Source organism: Tribolium castaneum, chromosome 4, assembly GCF_031307605.1.
Source record: "Tribolium castaneum strain GA2 chromosome 4, icTriCast1.1, whole genome shotgun sequence".
Lineage (NCBI taxonomy): Eukaryota > Metazoa > Arthropoda > Insecta > Coleoptera > Tenebrionidae > Tribolium > Tribolium castaneum.
Genome location: NC_087397.1, coordinates 12,698,660 through 12,721,833, shown reverse-complemented (window position 1 = coordinate 12,721,833; position 23,174 = coordinate 12,698,660). Strand labels below are relative to the sequence as shown.

The window sequence follows — 23,174 nt, the reverse complement described above, 5'->3', positions numbered from 1 at the left end:
GTCGTTGAAAGGGAGGTGTCCCTTTTTGGGCTAAATGCTTGAAATTGTATTTATTGGTGTTATTGAATTGTATAAATTGCTTCTGGTTCACACAACATGATCGTGCAATTATTGACTTGATTCCAATGAAAGCGAAAATTTTGACCAGTATTAATTTAGACTAGATCGGTAGGTACGATATGCCTATATCATAAAATTCGTGATATTAGATAGAAACAAAATAAACGTGGTAAGGGGTCCTCAACATTACACCATTCCTTTATTTACAAAGAACAAACATTGAACGGTTTTTCTTTAATTTCAAATACATTCGATTAACAACTCAATCAAAGTAAGCTGCTTTCTTAAGTACATGTTTTATAAAGTATATTTTTTGTAGGATAACTGTATTTAAAAAGAGTTAATTAGTTAATAAATCTTTGTTTTCAAACTGTCTTTTCTTGCCCGTACTTTTTGAACAAAGTCGCAATCTCCTCAAAGTGTTTGTGCTGCCACTGGACGTTCAATTTCGCCGTCTCCAAACTTTGCTCCACTCCGTGTTTTATTTCCTTAAGGTACACTTGGTTGTCTTTAACGAAGTTTTGTAACTGAAAAAAAAACACTCAACAAGCACACAAAAAACTGCACCACTCACCTCTTTATAGTCACTTTCTGCCGTTGTTTGTGAAGCAATCGCCGTTAAATACCGCGACAACCTTCGCCCATTTTGCGACAAATAATTATAAATATCCTTAATCCTAGTGTTTAAGAAATGCTTGGCCACGTAATAACCAACATTATTCCCGGCAACGGCACTGAACACTGACGAACTATCCTGTTTCCTGATCCCCGAATTTGGCGTAATCGACCACTCCAGAAACCGATTCAACAGCCAAAGCTCTCGCGTACAACCCAAAGCACTCAAAATGGTACTTTGCTCAGACGCGAGATTCGACTTCTTGTACTGTTGCCACAAAAAGTCCCACTCTTTCTCGCCCCCATTCCTAATAGCGGTGCAAAAAACGACACTCCTCATTTCCTTGGAGATTCTAAAAGTTTATTGTTTTGTTTGAAAACCAAACGAGAAATGAATGAATCGTTACATGTGCTTGTCCTCCGGATTTTTCTGATATTTGCGGAACAAATCCGTCGCATCAGCAACACAGTTAGCAACGTCGTATTTACAAGCCCATCTATCAACCAAAACTTGGTGCTTGACCGCATCGAGCTGACCTGATTTGGTTTCTGGCACATTGAGACCTCCAATTTTCTCGTAAATCGGGTGGATTAACTGTTTCATGTAGTTCTACAAGAATTTCAAATCAAAAAGAATCTTGCCAAAAAAATAAAGTTTCTAACATTTTGATATTTGGATATAAACACAAATTTTTCAGAATTTACTTTTCAAGAATTTTCACAAAATAATAATGAAGGAAATTCCAAATCAAACAAGGACCTCCGTTTTCCAATTCATCAGAAAAGTTTGATTTCATCTTTGATTTTTTAAAACTGTACATACAGGGTGATCTTGGGGATGTAATCGGTCTATAACTTTTTTGCTATTTAAAATATTGCCATGTCATGTGTACGTCGTACACAAAATAAAAATATTTTATTATACACAGGGTGGTGAACCAAAGTTATATTTTTTTAAATAGAACACCCTATATAATTTGGCAAAATCAGATTTTACAGAAAAAAATAATGTAACTTTGTATAAATTATTATCGGTCTATCATTTTTCGTTTCGGAATTATTCAACATTTCGTCATAAAAAAGACAAATTTATGAAAAATCACTATGAAGTCGACAATGAATATTTTCCGATAAATCTGCCATGGAAAAACTCAGAATACCTTGCAGTTTTAGCAAATAGTCAACTTATACTTGAAACACGCAGATAATGTACAGGGTGTGTTAAGACGCAAAAAGTTGAATAACTCATTTTTTTCAAATGGAACACCATGTATTTTTTTACACGTGTCGATAGCATTTTGCATAAACTTTCCAATGATGTGGGGTTTGCATAGCAAATTCTAAACATTTTTCGAGATTTTTCAAGAAAAAATATTTAATTACAAGAAAACGTATTAACCTAGAATCTAAGTCAAATGGTAATTTATTTTTCGATATGTACTAATGTGAATAATGGCATTAGTAATTTAACTATTACTTGTTATATATATATAAATGAATTTTACTCATAAAAAATTTGACAATAAAATAAATAAAGAAAGATTTTTTTTACGAAATATTCCTAATTTGCTATACATATCATTAGCTTATAAACAATACTATTGATACTTGTAAAGAAATACATGATATTTCATTTGAAAAAAATGAGTTATTCAACTTTTTGCGTTTTGGCACATTCTGTGTACAGAGTCCTGCATTTTGGATGTCCGAATAGGGTATCTCCGAAACTAAAAGGTTTAGAGAAAAACGTGCGACACATTTTCGGTTCCGTTTTTTAAGAAAATAATTTTGGTTAAAACCGCATCCTGCATCTTTTGTTTCATTTTAGCATTTTAGCAAAGTCCTAAAAAATTCATGTTTTCCTTATTTTAAAAGATACATATTTGAAACAAGGACAAAGACAGACACTTTTTTACAGAGAATCTAACAATCTTATCAGCAATTTTTTTCAACCATTCGTTTAATTGTAATAAGTTAATAACATAAAGTTGTATTTTTTTAACTAGGAATTATGGTTGGCTATGATTCACAAAGCTTATTTTTTTCTGAACTGAAAACAATATAAATACAGTTTGATATTTTCATATACTTTTTATAAGAAATATTTGAAAGTAGTTGGCCCTGGAAAAATTATTTCTCAAAAAGGGTGTGAATAATCTAGATATTTTGTGAACGGTTATTAAAGTAAAAAATGTGAAATTATAAAAATATGTTAAGATTATTTTCAGTTGAACAAATATAAGATCGTCGCACAGCATTTAATCACATAAAAAATGTGTAGAACATTGAAAACGATGTGTCGCTACTATTTGATAACACTTTTTTATGATTTGGTGAAGTGCAGTTGAGGTAACGTTGATAATGTTATGTATTTTTTTACCGCAGATGGGGTTTGGTTTTGGTGTTTAGATTGACATTTCTTTTGTAAATTATACAATTAATAGATTTTTCTTTTTCCGACATTTCATGTTTAATTAGAAAATAGAATGACAATGTAAGTTTGCCATTTTAAATCTAAAAAGAAATAATTTTTATTAATCGCAAAAATTTGATGTAATAATATTTTATTATGCTGTTTTTTGAATTAATTTGTGTTTTTTAAAAATCATTAAATTATAAATACTTGCTGGGTAATCCATTTTTCATAGTTTTAATTGAAAATCCAAAATTTTTCATGACCTACTATAAAAAAGCGAAATGTAACGTTTTTTTAATTATCTAAAAATTATGTATTACACAAATAGACATGTCAAATAAAAAAAATGCTTTTCAAAAATATCACAGCCGCCTATGATTCTTATTTAAAAAATACAGCTTTATGTTATTACAGTTAAACGAATGGTTGAAAAAAATCGCATAATGTAATTGTTTCAAATGTGTATTTGAAAAAAAAAGATATATAAATAAATATAAGATTATAAAAGAGATATGACTTTTTTAAGATTTCGCTAAAATGTCAACTTTTGTTTATAATGCGAAAACAAAAGACGATAACGGGATGCGGTTTTGACCAAGTACTATCGTAAAGTATGTACATAGTTTAGGCACAAAACGCCTAACACTGAATATAAATAAAAAGTAAAGTAATCAGAAGTCGTTGCACATTGCCTTATTCTTCGGTTTTGTGGTTTTAAAAATTTCAACAGGTTCCACCTTTTACTTTAAAAATAGTTGTTGGAATTAGTGCCTTTTAAATTAACAGAATTGTATAACGATTGTTCAACGATAAAAATATGTCCTGCCTGTTATCAATTTTAAAAATGTGGCACCAACTGTAGGTTACAAACAATTCGTCTGGTACTGATACTGTACTTAAAAACTGAAAATAAAATCTAAAAATTTGTGCAGTGTCCCGTTTGTTAAAATGGAATGGCTGAATATAAAAAAGTCAAAGAAACATTTCTACGTAAAAAATGTTAGTTTTGTTTATTTAAGCTTTCCCCCAAAATTTTGCTTGAAATGAGCGCTTATTTAACTAAACTCTTCCTTACCTTGAAATCGCCATAAATCACACTTTTCTTAAGTTGACGATTCAGGGTGTTAATATTGGTCAAAGCTGTTTTCCACGGCAAGTACGCCTCTTCTGATTTAAGATAAGCCAACAAGTCGAAAACTACATTGTATTTGATGTTTCCAGTCCACCCCAAATCGAACGAATCGTCAATCAGTTGCACCTTGTTCAAAAGTGGGATTTCATGATGATTTGCACTGTTCAAAGTATCCGTTAACATCTTCCAATTATGCTCGTCGTAATTAACCTTGTATAGACCGGAAAGTTTCATGTTGAACAAAACCCACGTCTCTTTTCCTGGTAAATTCCCGATTGTGGTAACATTTTTATCACACGACAACCACATTTTTGGTTTCGTTGAATCGAAAGCACGTTCTTTGGCATCGGTGTAAGTCAGGGGAATCCACCAACACCCACTTTCCGACTTTTGCCGAATCTCATCTTTCAAAAACCGTTCCTGTGTGACATCAGCTGTGTTTTTACCATAGTCTCGAGTGACTTTAATGACGGGGTAACCAGTCTGGACAGTCCACGTGTCCATTACTGTTTTCACCGTCAAATTTTTGGGAAGTGCTCCGTTTTTGTGCGCTTCTTCAGTCAGTGATTCCCAAAGATCGTCCTGTTCGGCATTTGCATACTTGTGTTTCTTTAGATAGTTGCTGACACCTTTTCGCAACGTCTCATCTCCCAGAAACAGTGACATCATCCTGATCAAAAACGACCCTTTCTTGTACGAAATCGTATCGAAGATTTCGTCGATTTGGTTTGGATGGCCGATTGGAACGGAGACTGGATGTGAGGTTCGTAGCGAATCGAAGGAAAAGACACTCAAAATGTTGTTAACCGCATCGTCTTCAAACGATTTCCATTCGGGGTACAAGTGTTCAGTGGCGCGACTTGCCATATACGTGGCAAAACCTTCATTTAGCCATAAATCCGTCCACCATTTCATTGTGACCAAATTGCCGAACCACTGGTGGGCCAATTCGTGGGCTATTACATTTGCAATTCGTTGTTGGTTGGTTAAGGAAGTGACTTTGGGGTCGAACAAGAGGAGAGCTTCACGATAAGTGATCAAACCCCAATTTTCCATAGCCCCAGCGCTAAAATCGGGGATTGCGACCATGTCTTGCTTAGGCAGAGGGTACTTAATGTCGAAGAAGTCTTCATAGTATTCCAAAACTTTAGGGCCCACTTCACGAGCATAATCCACTTGGTCTAAAGAGTCTTTCTTGGCCCAAATTTTGAACGTTACGTTGTTTTTCTGTGATGGTTCCGACGTTTTATGGCCGAAATCGGAGATCATGAATGCAACCAAGTAGGTTGACATGGGGACCGAAGGCTCGTATTTGTCCCAAAAGTAGCCCTCTTTCTCCTTGCTGGAAAAAATTTTCAAAAATATAGTAGATTATTTTATTAAAAGAAGGTGACCAACCGAACTGTTTTGACTAGGATAGTACTCTTATGTAGATGCAGTCCTGGTCAAACAATGGCAATAAAAAACTATAGTAAAAAAAATGCTTTTCGAAGTTTTGTAAAGTTCAATTTCTAAAAAATGGACAATACATTTTCCGAAGAAATAGAGTTTTAAACGCTGAAATGAACAAAAAAGGATATCTGGCAAAAACGTTGAAAGATTTTATGGGAGTAATTTCTTAAGTTAAAATAAAAAAACTTCTATACACCTATATCCGAAAATGTTTTCTGATTTTCTTTGACTCAGAAAACAGAGAAAGGGAAGACTGAGCTGACAGAGCGCAAAAAACAAAAAATAGCAAATAAAGAATGCTGGAGGGTAGATTATATTGAAACAGGATTTCAGAAAGAATAGTGAATGAAAGATAAGACGATTGAATAAAGAAGAAAGAAGAACGAACACAGAGACAACAGCAAAACGCAAACTAAAAACTCTCAAAAAAATCAGAAGATAGAAGATGTAGGTTAACCAAGACAAATCATAAAGGATATTGAAAACCCCATTCCTGTAAAGAATATAACAAGAAGAGAGAAAAGAAGTTAAAAATAAGAAGAGATAGGAGAAAAGGTATACTAAAATGGAAGAACAGAGAAAGAAAAGCCAGAACTGACAGAAGAGATAAGAAAACGCAGAAAACAGATGATAATAGTAGATAAAAACATAAGGGATGACTTAAGTAGAATTTAGGAAAAAATAGTAAGTGAAAAACTATCACATTAAAGAAAGAAGATAAAAGACAGAGGTTAAAAAAGACAAATCATGGAATAGAAAAGAGAAGATAGAAATTAAGAGAGAGGCGAAAAGCTTTGATAAAACGGAAGAACGGGACATAGAAAACAGAGAGAAAGGAAGGTAGAAGTGACAGAAGAGATCAGAACAGTAAACTAAGAAAACAGAGGTTAGTAGATAAAGACAGGAGGGATAACTAAAATAGCATTTAAGAAAAAATAGTAAATAAAAGACTAGAAAACTAAAGAAAGAAGGCAGAAGATAGAACATAAGAAGAGAGGAAAAAGCTGCATTGAAAGTGAACATAACAGAGAAAAAGAAAGACAGAACTGACAGAAGTGATGAGAGACCGCAAAAAATCGGAGAATAGTAAATGGAGAAATCAGGGAAAATAACTAAATAATAAAACATAGTGAATCAAAGATTAGAAGTCTGAAGAAAGAAGAAAGAGGAAGGAAGATAGAGAACAGCGACACGCAAAACTAAGAACAGGAAAGAAAAAATAAGGCAGAAGATAGCAGATTGAGGATAAAGAAGACAATTCATAGAAGATATTGGAAAGCCTTTTCCTTTGAAAATGAAAGATAGATAAAGAGTAGAGAAATACAGGGTGTATCAGAAATCCGTATGCTAACTTTAACACGCAATAAAGCTCATCAAATACAACAATTTTTCTATATAACATTTTGCAAAATTCTTATTTATAATTTTTTCTTCCTTTCCTTTGTGTAAACGTATAGCAACAATTTTCATTGTTGTTTTAAATTGTTTAAATTTTTCGTTTCTATCACAACGGCTCTTTTATTTTTGTACCCATAGGTGGGTACACGTTACAGTTAGCGTACATGCTATCTTTTTCCAAATTTTAAGTAAATTTGCAATATTTTTATTAAAAAATTACAAATAGAAAATATGTTTTATTTGTTGATCTTTGTTACCTATTAAACAGACTAAGAACTGGCCATGCCAGATGTAAGTCAATGTTGTTTAAATGGAAGGCTACAGAAAATCCGTATTGCCAATGTGGCCACGTGGAAGAAACAATTCAACATCTTGTTGAAGAATGCCAAATTACAAGTTTTCAAGGAGGCTTCAATGAAATCCATCAACTGTCGCCACAAGCTAAAACTTGGGTATCTACTATAAAAGTTTTGTGATATCTTCTACATACAATGTACTATTGTCCTTTTTTTTTCTGTCATACGAATATATACATATACCTATTAAAATTAAGACACGTATTTCTGATACACCTGTATATTGGCTAAAACCAACCCGCTTTCGGGTAGAGAATAGAGCATAGAATAGAAAAGAAAATAAGAGGAGAAAGAAGAAAAGCTTTACTAAATAAAAAGCAAAAAGAGAAAGGTCTGTGCACGATTAACAAAAAACTTGTTCTTTTCGAAAACTGTGCGCCGTACAAAAACAACACAAAAAATGTCTTTTTAAAATATCAGTCAATAAATCCAAATCTTCTGCAATACTTTTTTAAAAGCGTCTTCATAAGCAAAATACTTCTTAAATAGATTAACTCTATTGCCTTAAGAAACCACCCCCAGTTTTTTTAATCTAACTTTTTATTGATGTATTCTTTTGTTGATATTTATTTTATTTCGTTACTTTTTGTTTTTAGAAATGCAATCTTATCCTTTTCTTTTCTGTAGGTATTCTAGTCTTTCTGACAATTTTGTAAAATACATAATCATTCATTTAATTACTTTTTGGACCTGGTTTTTGGTTTTTTATAGTTACCTTAAATAAATGTGATAGTTTATGTGGCGAAGTAAAACGTCCAATTTGTCCAATATAATAGTTCAAATGAGCCACATAAACCCACTTTTACTCCGAATAATACGTATATATTATATTTTATCTGCAAACGTTATTATTCAAATAAATTAGAGAATGAATAAAGAATGAGAGAATTTTTTTAAATTCATTGCTACTATCTTTTCCACATTCTCAAGAGTATACATATCAACGATCATCATCTTAACGCAATTTATATCCTATTTCAGTTCATAGTAGAATAAATTACAACAGCGCATTTGAATTTTTTGGAGTGAAAAATAAAGCACAAATAAAAATTTTCTGTATAAGAAAAGAATTCTGTGTTAAACTTAATCCCAGCGACAACACTTTGAGCTAAGAAAAAAAGTGCGCTGTTGCAAAATTCTACTATGAACTGAAACTATCTTTCTCTTTAATAGTAAATGACCTCTTCTAAATTGGTAAAAGTAAAAATGCTTCGGCCTAAAAGTAGCACTTTTACTCTATGACTGGAGAGTAAACGTAGCCTTTTTTGTAACGTTTGCGGATAAAAATTTTTGTAAGAATAATTACATTGGTTGTGACTCAATCAGTGGCATGTTGCTGATTGAGTTCAAGTGCGCTCTCCGCCCTAAAGTGATGTCGAAAGTGGCCTTCATTCCAGGTTCGTCGAAACAAGGGAAGGCCCTTCTTGCACTGATCGCCTCAAACTGTGTGACCCCGAGCCACCTCTTCTCTTTGGTTTTTTCATCAGTGTAACTACTTCTGTAAAAGCCTTTGAGCCCATCGTCCAGCACAGCTTTAAAGGGGACGAAGAGTTCGTAATTGTGGTCTTTCTGGAGCTGCTCCTCTAAACTGACAATGAGAAATTCGTTCGCAGGATCGAGTTCCACAATTTTGACTTTGAGCGATTTGGGTTTCGAACTGGAAACGTCTCTCACAGTAACTTGGTCGTCCAGAATTGTCAGATTGCTCGCATGTAGGGTGATATTATGCGTCGGTTCATGGCAAGTTAGCTAAATGTGGGTCAATATATCCGTAAAACTGTTAAAACGAGGTGAAAACGTACCTGAATTGTGACTTTTCCTTCAAAGTCGAAATTGTTGGGGCCGCCAAGGTGAGAGAGGATTTGGAGTTTGTAGTTTGTCGGGAGTACGCTTGTTGGCAGTCGGTAGGAATTAATTATAACAAATAGGTAGCACAGGAGGAAATACGATAGTCGATTCATTTTCTGAAACAAACCTGACACCTATAAAACTGTCAATTTGGAAATTTGGCAACATTTTTGCCGCGGCAATTAAGAGTTTGACGACTCTTTTGGGAAAAAAACCCGCTTTGAGCGCTTTTATCTCAAATGAATGAGAATTAGACGACTTGTTTATCAGCAAGTCGATCGGTTTCGTATGGTAAAAAGCTTTTTCTGGCGCTTTGAAACGAAGCTCGTTCCAGGTCAGTGACTTTACATTTTACAAAAATTAATCAAACTATGAGTTGCAACATTTGCCAATCGAATCTTACACAACCGAAAAGAACAACACAATTTTATTATTAATTCACGACACGTGAAGAGGCCCTAATAGGAAAATGAGTCTTTTGGACCAATGCATAATAATAATTGAGGCGTTCATGCACCACATCCTGGTCCTAAAACGGATTGTTCTTGGCACTCCTAACACTTTCTCTTATTATCAATAAAAGAAAGTGACAAACGGTATTTGTTTCAGAGATGCAAGTGATAGATAAAGTTGAGTTTAATTAAGTTGTACAAAATGATAAAACTCCTCATCTTCCAGGCGTTGGCTAATTGTGTACACATCCTGGATGGCACAATGCCATTAATATTGTAATTATCAACACGCACAGGTAGTGATGTCAATGACATAATACTGAAGAAGGTGAAATTTATTGTGATGTGATTTTATAAAATGCGCTCATGGCTTTATGCAAAATAATTGATCGAATTAATGATATTTAAGTAAATTTACCTTGAATTTCTGCGATGTCAAGCGATAAAATGATAAACTTTTCACAAAGATTGGTTGAGACGCGATCAGCGTCTCACTTGGAACTGTTTGCTACCAGTTTGTGCCCCTCTCTATATAAACGTAAGCAGTTCATTAATTTGCATAGTACGTGGTACCTATTATATCAATTTTTGTTTAGCTACGATTTTGCAAATACTACCAGTTTCCAGTTTAGCATCAAGCCAGAGCATTTAATTCTACGATGTGCTAATTAACTATTTACATAATTAATTAACATTTGCGCAATTATTACATTAAATAAACAATTTTTTATTATTATTTGATATGGATCGAAATATATTCTGGTCCTTTGGATTTTAAGTAATAATGCGATGGAATACGTAAGTGTAAAGTTCAAATAAATAGACAACTAGCGAAAACGCGTCACATTCTGGTTTAAAAAAGCAAACATTGTCACCGATTTTCATCGACTGTAAATATTTTTCTACTGGTCATTCATAAAGTGCAGCACTGAAAAATTATGATTGACGGCATTTATTGGAAAATCTTGTGAGAGTAACATTTGCGTTTTAGTTAGCAACACATACCTACCACAGAAAATTGCTATTCTGTTCAGATAACACTTACACTTAAAGAACAATAAGTAACAAAATTCCAAAATTCAGATTAGCAGCCGAAAAAATAAACGCAAAACTGAGTTTTTCGAAAAATTATTATCACATCCTGTATATGATAGTCGGGCTCGGATAAGATTCATTCTGAAAGAGAATTTGAACAAGAGAAGTAAAAATGAGAATTTTATGCCCGATTTTATAGCGCTTGAAATAGCTCTTGAAATAAAAAAATGAATAGGGCTTTGAAAGGCATTTTAAGAGAGGTATGTTAAAATTAATAATTTCTCTCAGTGGTGCAGTCTGAAATTACGAGTTTCCTCAATAAGCAATAAATAAACACATTTCAAAAATGTTAAACCCAGAAGCAAAAATCGAACAGAAAAATAAAAATTGGAAACAAAATCAGCTTTTAATAGTTTGAAAATACATCATCGATTGAAATAAAACATTGGATCTTTAATTAGTGATTTGTAATGTAATTAATGATTTTCCTCAAAGGTGTAATCTGAAAAAACTTTCCTCAACAAATAAGTTCTCAAATAATTGTTAAAACTCAGGCCTAGCAAAAACTAATTATAAAAATCGTTAAAAAATAGAACTTTTGCAAAAAAGATAAAGTTACGCCATTAAGATGAGGTAAAAACTCAAATTCGATTTTAAAAATGCAAAAAATTATAAGCCAATTTAGATTTAAAAACTTAAAAATTCAAAACCATCTAGAATTCCTAGAAATAAAAATTTGATTCTTGTGATTTTTGAGGTACGTAGGTATTTTATAATTTTTCTCAGAGGTACAAACTAAAAAATAAAGTTTCTTCAACAGTCAATAAATTAGAAAGCTCCCAGTTTGTTAAACCCAAGAACAAAAAACAGGGTCTTTGGAAAAACCGATAAAATGAAATTTTTGAAAAAAGGCAGAGTAATGGCATAAACATGACTCAATAAATATCAAAATATAAATTAAATAATTAAATTAAATTAAAAAGTCGAAATAAAACCAACCTACGCTGTCAAAGATATCGAAATAAATCAAATGGTGCTGCAAATGGAAAATCAAAGTACATGTTCCAAAATTACATTGCTCTGTACAGGATGTTCTATTTTTACAGTGCAGCTTTTAACATAATTTTTTTAAATGGCATTCCCTATATATTTGTACTTATTTAAATGGGTACTTTTTTAGGATTTATAATTCGGTTTAGTTTTTGCAATTTGTTTTAACCGTTCAGAAGTTATTTTTTTTTTCTACAATTTTGTGAGTCTGCAGGCACATTATTAAAAAAATCGCAGTGCGCTTGGTTTTCGAGATATTGAGTTAGGATTTTGTCTGTGTGTAAATAACTGTCGGGGGTATCTTTCGGCAACAAAACTGCTCACCCTCTGTATTTTATTACTGAATATTTAGTATCTCATTTTATAACTTTTTTATCTTTTAATTTTTTTTCCAAAAGTTGATAGTTTAGGAGATATAAACTTTAATTTTGTTAAGAAATCATCAAATAAAAATGAAAAAAACGACGGCACTATTAGAGAAAATATGCAACAAAGAAGTATAAATAAAACTTTTCGTTTGCTTAAGAAAGCCGTAATTTTAAACAGTTTTGTAACTGCAAGTAATATGTTATCGTTGTTTTGTTATATCTCAATTTTTTTAATTTCCTTATTTCCCCATTGTAAATTTCTATAATTTTTATTCAATAATTTTTTGTCGAAATCTCGATGAGATTTCTAGATTTTACGCAAAAAAATCATTTCCAAGAGATCCATGAGATTTTGTGTGCATTTTTTAGAAAAACAAAATTGTCCCATTAACTATCAACTTTTGGAAAAAAAACTTAAGAGATAAAAAAGACGTAAAATGAGACGTTGTATAATACTTAGAAATAAAATACAGGGGATGCTATTTAAAAAAATCAAGTTGTGGTCCTTCAAAGTTTACCAAAATGAATGTGTCACAGCAAGGTGATGCGACAATGCAAATGTATAATCTTGTCACCGAAAAATACCTCACACATTTGTTTACCCACGGACAAAGTATTAACTTGATATCCCAAACACCAAGCGCTCTGCTATTTTTTAATAATGTGCCTGCAGACGCACTAAATTGTAGAAAAAATTAAATAATTTCTGAACGATTAAAGTAAATTGCCAAAACTAAACTGATTTATAAAACCCAAAAAGTGCAAATTTAAATATGTACAAATATACAGGGGTGCAATTTAAAAAAACTATGTTAAGGGCTGCACAGTAAAAACGACTTGTATAGGGAAAAATTATTTTAGAATGTGCACCTTGACTTCCCATTTGTAGTGCCACTTGATTCATTTCGGTATCTTTGACAAAGTAGTTGTAATCAAGCACCCCCATATCAATGACACACCCTGTAATTGTTAAAGTGGAGAAATTGAGTTTTCGATTAGTGATTTTTGAGTTTTTTGAGTAGTTCTTATATTAAAGAAACATATGACATTCGATTTGAAAAAAAAAGAATTTCTACCGTTTAATTAAGTAATAGTATGTATTTTCTGCAAACTAGAAAGCTAGAAATTTTTTCTCAAAAATGGCATGAAAAATGAGATTAAAATTCGGATCAAAGTAATTAATAGATATTTTAGAATATTAAATAAACTGTGCTGGTGATTTTAATTTTGTAGTGGCACAATTTGAAAAGAAAAAAATTTGACAAATTGTTAAGCCAACGAACAAAAACTGAAGTTTTTAAAAAAGCTGACAGAAAAAACTTATAAGAAATTTTGATAAACCTACTATTTAAAAGTATTTAACCAACAAAAATCAATTACAATTTAAGTGAAAAAATAAAAACAATTTGATTAATTCTCCAGCAAGCACACTAACGTAAAAATAACGTAAAGAAAGAAACGTTTTTATGTTTGCTTATATCGTTGAATCAACACAAAAATATTCACGGAAATAACGTCGTTTGTAACATAAAACATAAAGGTTTTTTTTTGTAGCTATATAGACAATGTTGTAACGCAACATTATTGTAACATAAAATCATAGAAAACATGAAACAAGTAAACAACGTCAATAGACAACGTTAAAAAAACTGTTTTTAACTGCTTTTTCATGAATAAAAAAATTTATGTATCAATTTTTATATTGTATAATTGTCAAAAATAGAGAGTAGTCACTGCTCAAGTAATTTTATGCGTTTTATGTACAATTAATTAGTTACGTTTATTTATATTTTGTTTCACGACATTAATATAACGTTTAATTAAAAGGTAACATTACCGTTAGACAGTGCCATAAAAACCAAATTCAGTTTTTTTGAAATGTTAATTATACGTTTAAACAAACATTAGTAAATACACTTATTAGTAACGTTAACGTCCTTTTACGCATTTTACGTAAATATAACATTAAGTTAAGACGTATTTATACGTTTAAACAAACATTAGTAAATACACTTATTAGAAACGTTAACGTCCTTTTACGCATTTTACGTAAATATAACTTCTAGTTAAGGCGTACTTATAACGTCAAAAGTAAAAGTATAAAGATGTTTTTTAAACTACGTAACATAAACTTTAAATGAGAACGTAATCATACAACCAATTGACAACGTAAATTTCAACGTATAACGTTACATCTACATAGGTAAAAAACGTTAGATCTATATCTGTGTGCTTACTGGGTACTTGGTTGAAAAAATGCTTCCTCAATGAATAATTAATACATAAAAAGAGTAGAACTCTAAAAAAAAATGCGGGAAACTGTGAAGACACAAAGCAGAGCTGTAAATACTTAATGACAATAATAGCAGAAGGGACACATAAATAGGTAATTTCCAATTAATTTGCAACCCCCACACAATAATCTTTAGAAAATCGTGGTAATTTCGAGTAGTGTTTCCGCATCGCCCTTGTTGCCCTACAAGGGTCCATTGTCCCTCACTTCCTCAATCAGCAATCAATTTAGGGTTGAAGTAACAACAACGTATTTGCAAGTGTTAAGAGGCCAAACGTGTTACAAAACCCGCCCTTCGGTTGGCCGTCATCGGCACCGCCCTTGATCAAAACCCGCCCCCAAACACGCGCTAGAGCTTTCAGTCCCTTTAGAAATTTATAACACACTTGAAATCGTACGATGACAACGAAACCGAAGACAACACATCAACCCTCTTCACCGCGAGAATTTTTCCAACGAATTTATGGACACTTAGAAAAACGAGAAGAACAATGTGAAGAAACGAAGCGAGAAATTCATGAATTAATCACACCAGTTCCCATACTTGCAACACCGCTGCCTTTTTTGCTGCCCCCAGGAAACGACACGCATTTGACGGCGGCCGCCGCCGCAGGATTGTCTGCTTTCTGTAAGAAAATTTCCTTTTTTGTGTGAGTGAAACGTCGGGTACGAAAAACTGAAATTTTTATTTGACATTGCATACAAGCGCTTCTGGTATACATTTGTTTAAGAAAAATGTGTAACTTTCAGACGGTGAGTGGAGTCTAGAAATAGAACAAACTCAAAGAAATTAAAATTACATTTAATTGAGCCATTTGTTGGAATTAGAGAAAAATGTGATAAAAATTTGCATGTGTCCACATGTGCATATAACTGAATTTTTATTAAATTTTAAAATTAAAGAGATTATTGTTTTAATAATTTTCAAATTCTGTGAAATATTCTAAGTACGAAAAAACATTACTTACGTTTATTTTCGCTGCATTCATTAATTTATTAATTATTTAAAAACATTTATAATAAAATAATAACACCTTTAAATTAATCACAACGTAGGTATACACTCGTTCATAGACAAGTTGCTATTGCGCTGGTAGCAAAATAAATTGATTAATGATAATAATACACCATATGTGCATTATTTACACATTCATCAGAATACCGCAACACTTGAGGTTGGTTTTTATATTTTGCGGAAAATTTCACAACTAATAATAATTACTAGAATGTAAATTCAAAGTAAATCTTGATTTGCCACAACTTTTAATTAAGACATGTATATTTCATCATCGGTGTAATACAATGGCCACTGATAGAAAATGACACAGAATAGCGATTTTATGCGAGAGAAATAAAGAGGGGTGATAGAAGACAAAAAATTAGTTGCTTAACAGGAAAAAAAAATCTCAAACTTATTTAATTTTTATAAATTTAAATGAGAACCGAAGTAATCTCCTAATTTAGTTCGTTTAGTTAGGTATTTTTTTGTTCTTAAGCAAAATTCATTCAAAATTAAACTCATATTTTTATCTAAAATCGTTTTTGTTCTTCAAACCTTCTACACATTTACCTAAGGTTTTCACAGGTTTTTGTAAAATTTCGCTAAAATAGACCGAAAAACCATCAAATTAAGTTGATAATTACATCAATTTTCAATATTTTTGAGCGTTTTAGCCCGTTTTTTGGCCCAATTTTTTTTGAAAAACCTCAAAAACAAGCCATAAATTAGACGACAGCAGTTGTGATTTTGGGCACGTTGTTGAAATAAAAAGAGAAATCTTGGTAAAATTTGTTGAAAAACCACCAAATAGAGTCCAACAAAATTTTATTTTAACTTGATTTACTCGATTAGTTAGTTCGTTTTAAACCAGAATCTCATCTATTTTGCAGAATGTTGCAAAACATTTCCAAAAAAATTAGTAGATAGGTATTATTTTGTTGTTCGGTTCAATCAATGTAGTTTGTTCAATGGTGTTTTTTAAGCATGTTTTAGATCAAAAATGTCATGATTTTTTTAAATACTTGCCTGAAATGATCCAAAAAGTAATATTATTATAATATTATAATAATATTAATATTCACCAAATCACGTCAAGGAACTGTGTTATTTCTTGTTTTTTAGAATATTAAGACCGTTTCTTGGGGTAAAAACTATTAATTTTTTCAAAAAATCACATCTGAACTAGCCCAAAAATCATAACATTAGAGCAAAACTAATATTATTTTACTAAGCTTGTTATTTGTTCGTTTTGGAACCAGAAATTGATTATTTATTTTGCAAAATTTTGCCGAAAATAAACCGCAACACTTTTTTTTTACTTTTTCCGAAACTTTGAACACGTTTTAAACAAAATTTCAGTTACATTGGCAGCTCATTTATCTAAAAAAAATTTTTAAGAAGCCAACATTAAAAAAATCAACATATCTTTTTTCTCGTATTTATTCATTTTTGAGGTAAAAACATAATTGCTTTGTGAGATTACGGTTACTTAAGCGGAAATACTTATTAGTTATTTTGTTTCAACAACGCTGTTGTAACAACGATAACCTTTTAAAGGATGTAATAGTTACACATGGATTTCTATCTGTTTTCAAGATGTCAAAATTGTATGAGAGAAGTAAAAGGGCGGTAACTGATTGAGAGAGATACAGTAAAGTTTATTTAATGTTTTTGAACAAGAAACGAATTAATTTTGATCTTGCCACGAAGTCAAAGCATCCCTAAAAATCATAAAAATAAAACCAAAATGAAATTTTTTTCCTCGGATTCAACAATTTTTGAGCAAAATTGCTTCAAAACTAAGCCAAAAACCTACAGAATTTCGTGATAATGATGCTGTATTTTTACTCCTTTCAAGCCTTTACTTCCGAATTAGAATCTCAGAGTCAAATTTTGTGAAAACAACTAGAAAACACACAAAAAACATCAAATACAACAAAATTTTTGCTTATTTATTGTGTTTTAAAATTTTTGTCAAAAAGTATATAATAATAATTAGGGCCGGTTTACAGAAGCGTCATTAATTTAATTCGCAATTAAATGCATGATTAACTGATCACGTGATCAAATTGAAGAAATGTGATTGGTCCATTTGCGTTGTTAACTTTTAACAACGAATTAAATTTTAACAAAGCTTTCTATAAATCGACCCTTATTTTGTAAATTTTGGTCAAAAACGTGCCAAAAATTCAACTAGTTACGCCAAAATTGATGTTAGTTGTTCTTTTTTAAAGCATCATTTTGGGCCAAACATTTGTGGGAGATTTCAGTTAAACAGGCGGAAATAGTTTCAGAAGTTCAGTTAAAACCAATGTAATTGGAAAAAGTAAGAAATTATTTTTTATTTTTTTTAAAGCTACATGTTTTGGCCAACAATTACTTGGCCATCGTCAGGCTTAAGTTACAAGTAAGTCAGTCAATAATTAATTGTTTTTGTTTTATTCTATTCTATTCACTATTATTTTGTGAAAATTAATTCAAACGAGCTGGTATTGGTAAAGAAAAACTGTATTTACACAACAGCGTTCAGCAACTAAATAACAATTTTTTAACCGAATGCGCTGCATGAATAATTGTTAAGGACGACAGGCGTGAAATACTACAATTATTTATAAATTATTACCACATTCCGAATTGAGGAAAGAAACGAAAAGCTCATTACCGTGACAGCTGACCAAAAATCGGTGTCAGTGGTGTGAAATTGAATAAAAGGTCGCTCCAGATTGTAATGAATTTTTTTGGTGTAAAATTCTTCGACGAAAGAGTGTCAGGTCCGCTCGAATCAGAGCGAATTTTCACACCCTTGTAAATACACCACATTTTAAGTCTGTTCTCTCACAACGGAGAATAAGTCCAACACAATATGAAATGTAAAATATTATTATGATGAGATTACAAGCGCACAGTTGAGTAGCGCTGAATGAGGCAGCTTTGGCGCCCGAAGTGGGGGTGGGATGAGACATGTGGCGGAGCCTCGCGTGAGCCCCAAGACCATCCCAATTAAATATTTCGTAGCGACAGCCCCCGAAATGATCGCTTCGTCTGAAATTATTTAAATTTATTGTGGGAACTGGCCGGTGCTGCTTCTCCAATAATTGATTTCCCACCACCCGGCTGTCATAATAATCAATTAGGCAGACAACATGTGTTTCGTAATTATTATATCCCCTGTTTAGTGGCGTAGCATCCCGAATTTATCCTGGAAATGTGTCCCGATTTGAATGCCGCTAATGCGCTTACAAGAGGCTTTAATGTTGCGATAACAATGCCCGTGCAATATCTATTTTTCGTTCGACAAATCCCTCTAAAGTTTATGTTGCGGTGGGTGCGAATTCTCCAGCTTAGAGACGAGTTTCTTTGCGGCGAAATTATTTTTACCGGGAAGTGGGGCTCGTGTGAACCTCAACAGGACGACATATGCCGTGATTGACGGAAATGCGAAGCCCCATCTGACGCCATATGCCCCATCAGGTAATTGACCGTAGCGAGAAATTTTCAGTAGCGAGACGGAGGCGCAAAGAGGGTAGGCCCAGGAGGCAGAGGACCACTTTCAGCAGCGAACAGACACTGAGGCTTGAGATTGAGTACCAAAGGTCCGAATATATCAGCAGAGGACGAAGATGCGAATTGGCAGAAGCGCTCAAGCTTTCGGAGACTCAGATTAAGATCTGGTTCCAGAATCGAAGGGCGAAGGACAAGAGGATTGAGAAGGCGCATATAGACCATCACTACAGGTGGGTTTGGACCAAATTATTTATGGATACCTATATAAAAATGGTTTCATTTCATCAAATCACAAAATGTTTTATGACATGCAATGTTTATTGCATTTTTTATTACCAGATTGCCACTATATTTTAGTAACAATAACTTTCGTGATTTCTGGTCACGTTTTATTAATATAAAGAAAAATTGGTTACAAAAATGATTAGTTACTAATAATACGAGTGCGAAAACACAAGCTTAAAGTTCGAGGACTGTCGTTATGCAACGAGCGTATGCGAGTGCATACCTAGACCTCCGAAAACTTTAAGCGTTTTCGTATGAGTGTTATTCAATTTTTTTTTGTTGGAACATTTTAATTTAAAACACGTTGCCATTGGAAACGTGTTTTAAAATAGTGAAAACATTAATTTAAAACACGTTGTTATGAGACGCGTGTTTTAAAATAGAGAAAAGACGTTGCTATCGGAAAAATAGTGTTTATAGTATAGGATTCAGATATTACAAAAAAGACTTAAAATGTTACCAACAGAAAAAATGTTATAACTATAACAATTTTGTGTTCTTTTCGAGAACCTATTCAGCAAACTTCTCAGACAGAATTATTCACAAAGTTTCATTAAAAATAAACTGAAAAATCACCAATTTAGGTCGAAAACTGGTCTTTTTGAATCCAGTTTTCTCGCAAAGTTTCGATAAACAAAGTCAAAAAATTACTTACATATCAGCTTAATTCAGGACTGATTAATAGTAGGTTCTAAACATTTTGTAAAGTTAACGAAAAGTTATTGATGGAAAAGTAAAAATAACAGGCAGGCTATCAGTATACGTATATCAGCAGCAAAAATATTCCAAATATGTAGAGTTTATTATATCACAAATGTTTTAATTTTGCTTTATTTTGGCATTTACGAGTGGTTTTGATTGTTTTCTGAGCCAAAAACTTTTCGCAAGATTTTAATATAATAGACCAAAAATTATTAATTTAGTCAAACAGTACAGTTTCTTTCCCTTTTCCAAAAGTTTTGAGATGTTTTTTAGTTAGCACTCAAATTATCTCCATTAATTTTGTCAAAAATAAATTGAAAAATGTATAGTATAATCATTTTGCATTATTCGAGCTTTCCTTTGAAGTGTTTAAATTTAAAATAGCGCGTATTCTGTAATGAAACCGTTAAAATTTAAATGCAGTTAATCGTTGTTCCTATAGCAATAAGCAATAATCAATAAAATTCCTAGATTTTCACCATTGTTAAATTTTAACCAACCGTTAAAAAGTTAGAGAATACGCGCTGTAATCCGTTAATAGCGCGTATTCTGTAATGAAACTGTTAAAATTTAAATACCGTTAATCGTGGTTGCTATAGCAATAACTACTCAAATTCCTAGATTTTTTATTTTACCCAGTGTTAAATTTTAACAGCCCGTTAAAAAAGTTACAGAATATGTATGTTTTTTCTCAAAATTTCGATAAATGAACACATATGTGTACATATGTACACGTCAAAAATAAGATTGTAGGCACATTTTCCCGTTAAAAGAATTTTTGCCATTTTTGAACGTTTAGGCTGAGGTTTAGTCATATTTTTTAACTAAGATTTTTCTCAAAAAATTAGACAGGGTTTTTATACAGATTGTCTCAAAATTGGCAAATTACTTCACCACTTCATTAGTCCAAATAAGATTCGTGACTTCCCCACAAAGATGCACTGGGTTAAAGTTTCAATGTTTATTGTTATTTATGGTGTAGATGATTGTGGAAAATAATAATATAAAACAATTTATTGAAAAATTTGCTTTATTTTGGAGTAAATTTTTTTTAATGCTTTTGTTCCATTTTTAAGAAAAATTACAAAACTAAAACTTTTGTAGTCCAAAATAAAGCTAATTTTTGTATTATTTTCCACAATCATCTACACCATAAATAAAAATAAACTCTAAAATTTTTAGCCTTTGTGTTTAATTCAAAGTACACCTGAAGTGCACCTTCAAACCAATACGTATTTCTGTGGGAAAGTCGCAAAACTTTATTTTGTTTCTATATTTGAACTAGTAAAGTGTCTCTCTACAATTAACGCTTTGAACTGGGAATTCGCTAATTTTGAGATAACCTGTATATAAATGGAGACAAAATAATTACTTATGATTTTTTTGAGCACTTTAGCAAGCTTTCAACCAGGAACGTAATAATTTCAAGAATTCACTTAAAACAAGCAGAAAAGTCGATAAATTAATTTTTAATTACGGTTTTCTTAACATAAACACTCGGTTTTTGTAAAAATTCGCTAAGCTAAGCCAAAAATGAAATAAAATCAGATCATTATTACTGCATTTTTCGAGAATTTTGGGATGTTCTACATAGCCAGAAACGTCAAGTAATTATTTCAGAAAATTTCGCCAAAATAAGCTTAAAAAGTCACTAATTAAAGTTGAGATTCGTGGCTTTTTCAAACGTTTAAGCAAGTATTTGAGTCAAAACATTCCTTACATCAGGTTAATCCAGTTTTCAGAAATGGTTTGCAGCCAAAAACACTTTTTTATGTTTTTCACTGTCGTACAATACCAAGTTCACAAGTCTTAAAAAACTGTTATAAAATTTCACCCTTCCCAGTCGTATATTTTTGCCCGGGATTGCAATTATTAAAAATTTTTGTAAAAGATAAATCAAATAGACTTAATTATGTAAAAAATACGTTATTTTGTCTTTTTCTGGCGTTTATAAACAATTTTGAGCTAAAAATACGGGGCATTCACAACATTTCGTTAAACTGATACAAAAAATAAACACAAAATTAATTCAGAAATGACACTTCCTCTCGTTTTTAAAGGTTTTTTTGAATCAGAAACGGAATTATTTGGTTTAGAATAAAAAAATACTAAGTCAGATAAAAAATAAGACTATTTTTGTCCTTTTCCTTTTGCGTTTACGTAGCTTTTTCATACAGAAACGTAATTATTCGGTAGAATTTACTTGTATTTTTGCCTTTTTCGAAGCACGTTTTTGAATAGTTTTTTCGAGAGATTTCGTGAACTGGGACAAAAACAAAATTATTACACGTCGCTACCCTTGCATTTTTAGAGAATGTTAGTACATTATTATTTTGAACAATCGTGATTAAATTTCGTGAAAAACTGCGTTTTTTAGGTTTTTTCCGATAGAATTGCAATTTTTTGTAGGAATTTAATAAATTTTTGAGAGATTCTATGAATGAAAGATGAAAGCTTTATCCAAAAACATTGCAAATGACTTTAGATAATTTATTTTAAAATTCTGCATTAAAAACAAAAAATAGTATTAAAATGACCAATGAAACAGTCATTTAATAGCTGTAATTTTTGCTAATTAAAAAAAGATTAGAGAATCTTGCTTACGTACACATTTCTTTTGAACTAATTCAAGATGAGCCGTGCATAAATCCCCCGTTAGCTTATCAAACCATCTACATTCACCCTTCTGTGATAAGGTCTAATCACACAAAATAAACTGAGCCCCTTTTTTCCACCCTGTTGAATAAATCCTCTCATTAATTTTTATTTCCCTATTATTATTTAGCTTTATCTCTCAATCAAATGCGTGATAATTGATATTTTCAGGAAATTATTGGGCGCCTTTCCCGGTGCCCTCTGTCCAATATGTTTAGACGGCCCATGTTTCCACGTATCACCAGTGTTGCAGACGCAATTTCCAGGCCTGCAATCCGCAAATACCGATAATGCTCCCCTTTACAAAAAAAGCGAAAGTAGCCAAGGTGTCGCTGAAGAAATCGATATTTTGTAATGTGTTCGTTTATTTTGTCCTTCTAGTCACCGTTTTAATGTACATAAATAAATAAAAATTGAGAAACGATAAGTTAGGTCTTTTATTGCGGTTATCGCTATATAAATATCGTGCTCAACAATCATCGAGGTAAACGGAGCGTGCCGCCGATTCACAAAAGACCAGATTACCTCACCAGGTGGAGGTTCCCGCGCATCA

The 23,174-nt window shown here is 32.0% G+C and overlaps 2 protein-coding genes across 5 annotated transcripts; one reads left to right on the top strand and one right to left on the bottom strand.

The window, feature by feature from the left end:
• Nucleotides 1-230: 230 nt before the first annotated feature.
• Nucleotides 231-15,591, bottom strand: LOC657312 (aminopeptidase N). Of its 2 annotated transcripts, none has more exons than XM_015983073.2 (7): nucleotides 15,444-15,591; nucleotides 9,232-9,393; nucleotides 8,736-9,178; nucleotides 4,167-5,565; nucleotides 1,083-1,285; nucleotides 635-1,028; nucleotides 231-587 (listed from the first exon to the last, which is right to left on the bottom strand). In XM_015983073.2, the coding sequence occupies exons 1-7, from the start codon at nucleotides 15,462-15,464 to the stop codon at nucleotides 426-428; spliced, it is 2,784 nt and encodes a 927-aa protein (XP_015838559.2). In that variant the 5' UTR covers nucleotides 15,465-15,591; the 3' UTR covers nucleotides 231-425. The 2 variants fall into 2 exon arrangements, with proteins under 2 accessions (XP_015838559.2, XP_008200837.2); XM_008202615.3 differs by lacking the exon at nucleotides 15,444-15,591 and adding an exon at nucleotides 10,148-10,264.
• ro (rough) lies at nucleotides 9,433-23,048 on the top strand. Of its 3 annotated transcripts, none has more exons than XM_015983106.2 (4): nucleotides 9,433-9,611; nucleotides 14,707-15,103; nucleotides 18,975-19,209; nucleotides 22,793-23,048. In XM_015983106.2, exons 2-4 carry the CDS (start codon nucleotides 14,875-14,877, stop codon nucleotides 22,974-22,976), a joined length of 648 nt encoding a protein of 215 aa, XP_015838592.2. In that variant the 5' UTR covers nucleotides 9,433-9,611; nucleotides 14,707-14,874; the 3' UTR covers nucleotides 22,977-23,048. The 3 variants fall into 3 exon arrangements, with proteins under 3 accessions (XP_015838592.2, XP_064212528.1, XP_064212527.1); XM_064356457.1 differs by lacking the exon at nucleotides 9,433-9,611 and adding an exon at nucleotides 10,194-10,267; XM_064356458.1 differs by lacking the exon at nucleotides 14,707-15,103.
• Nucleotides 23,049-23,174: the final 126 nt, after the last annotated feature.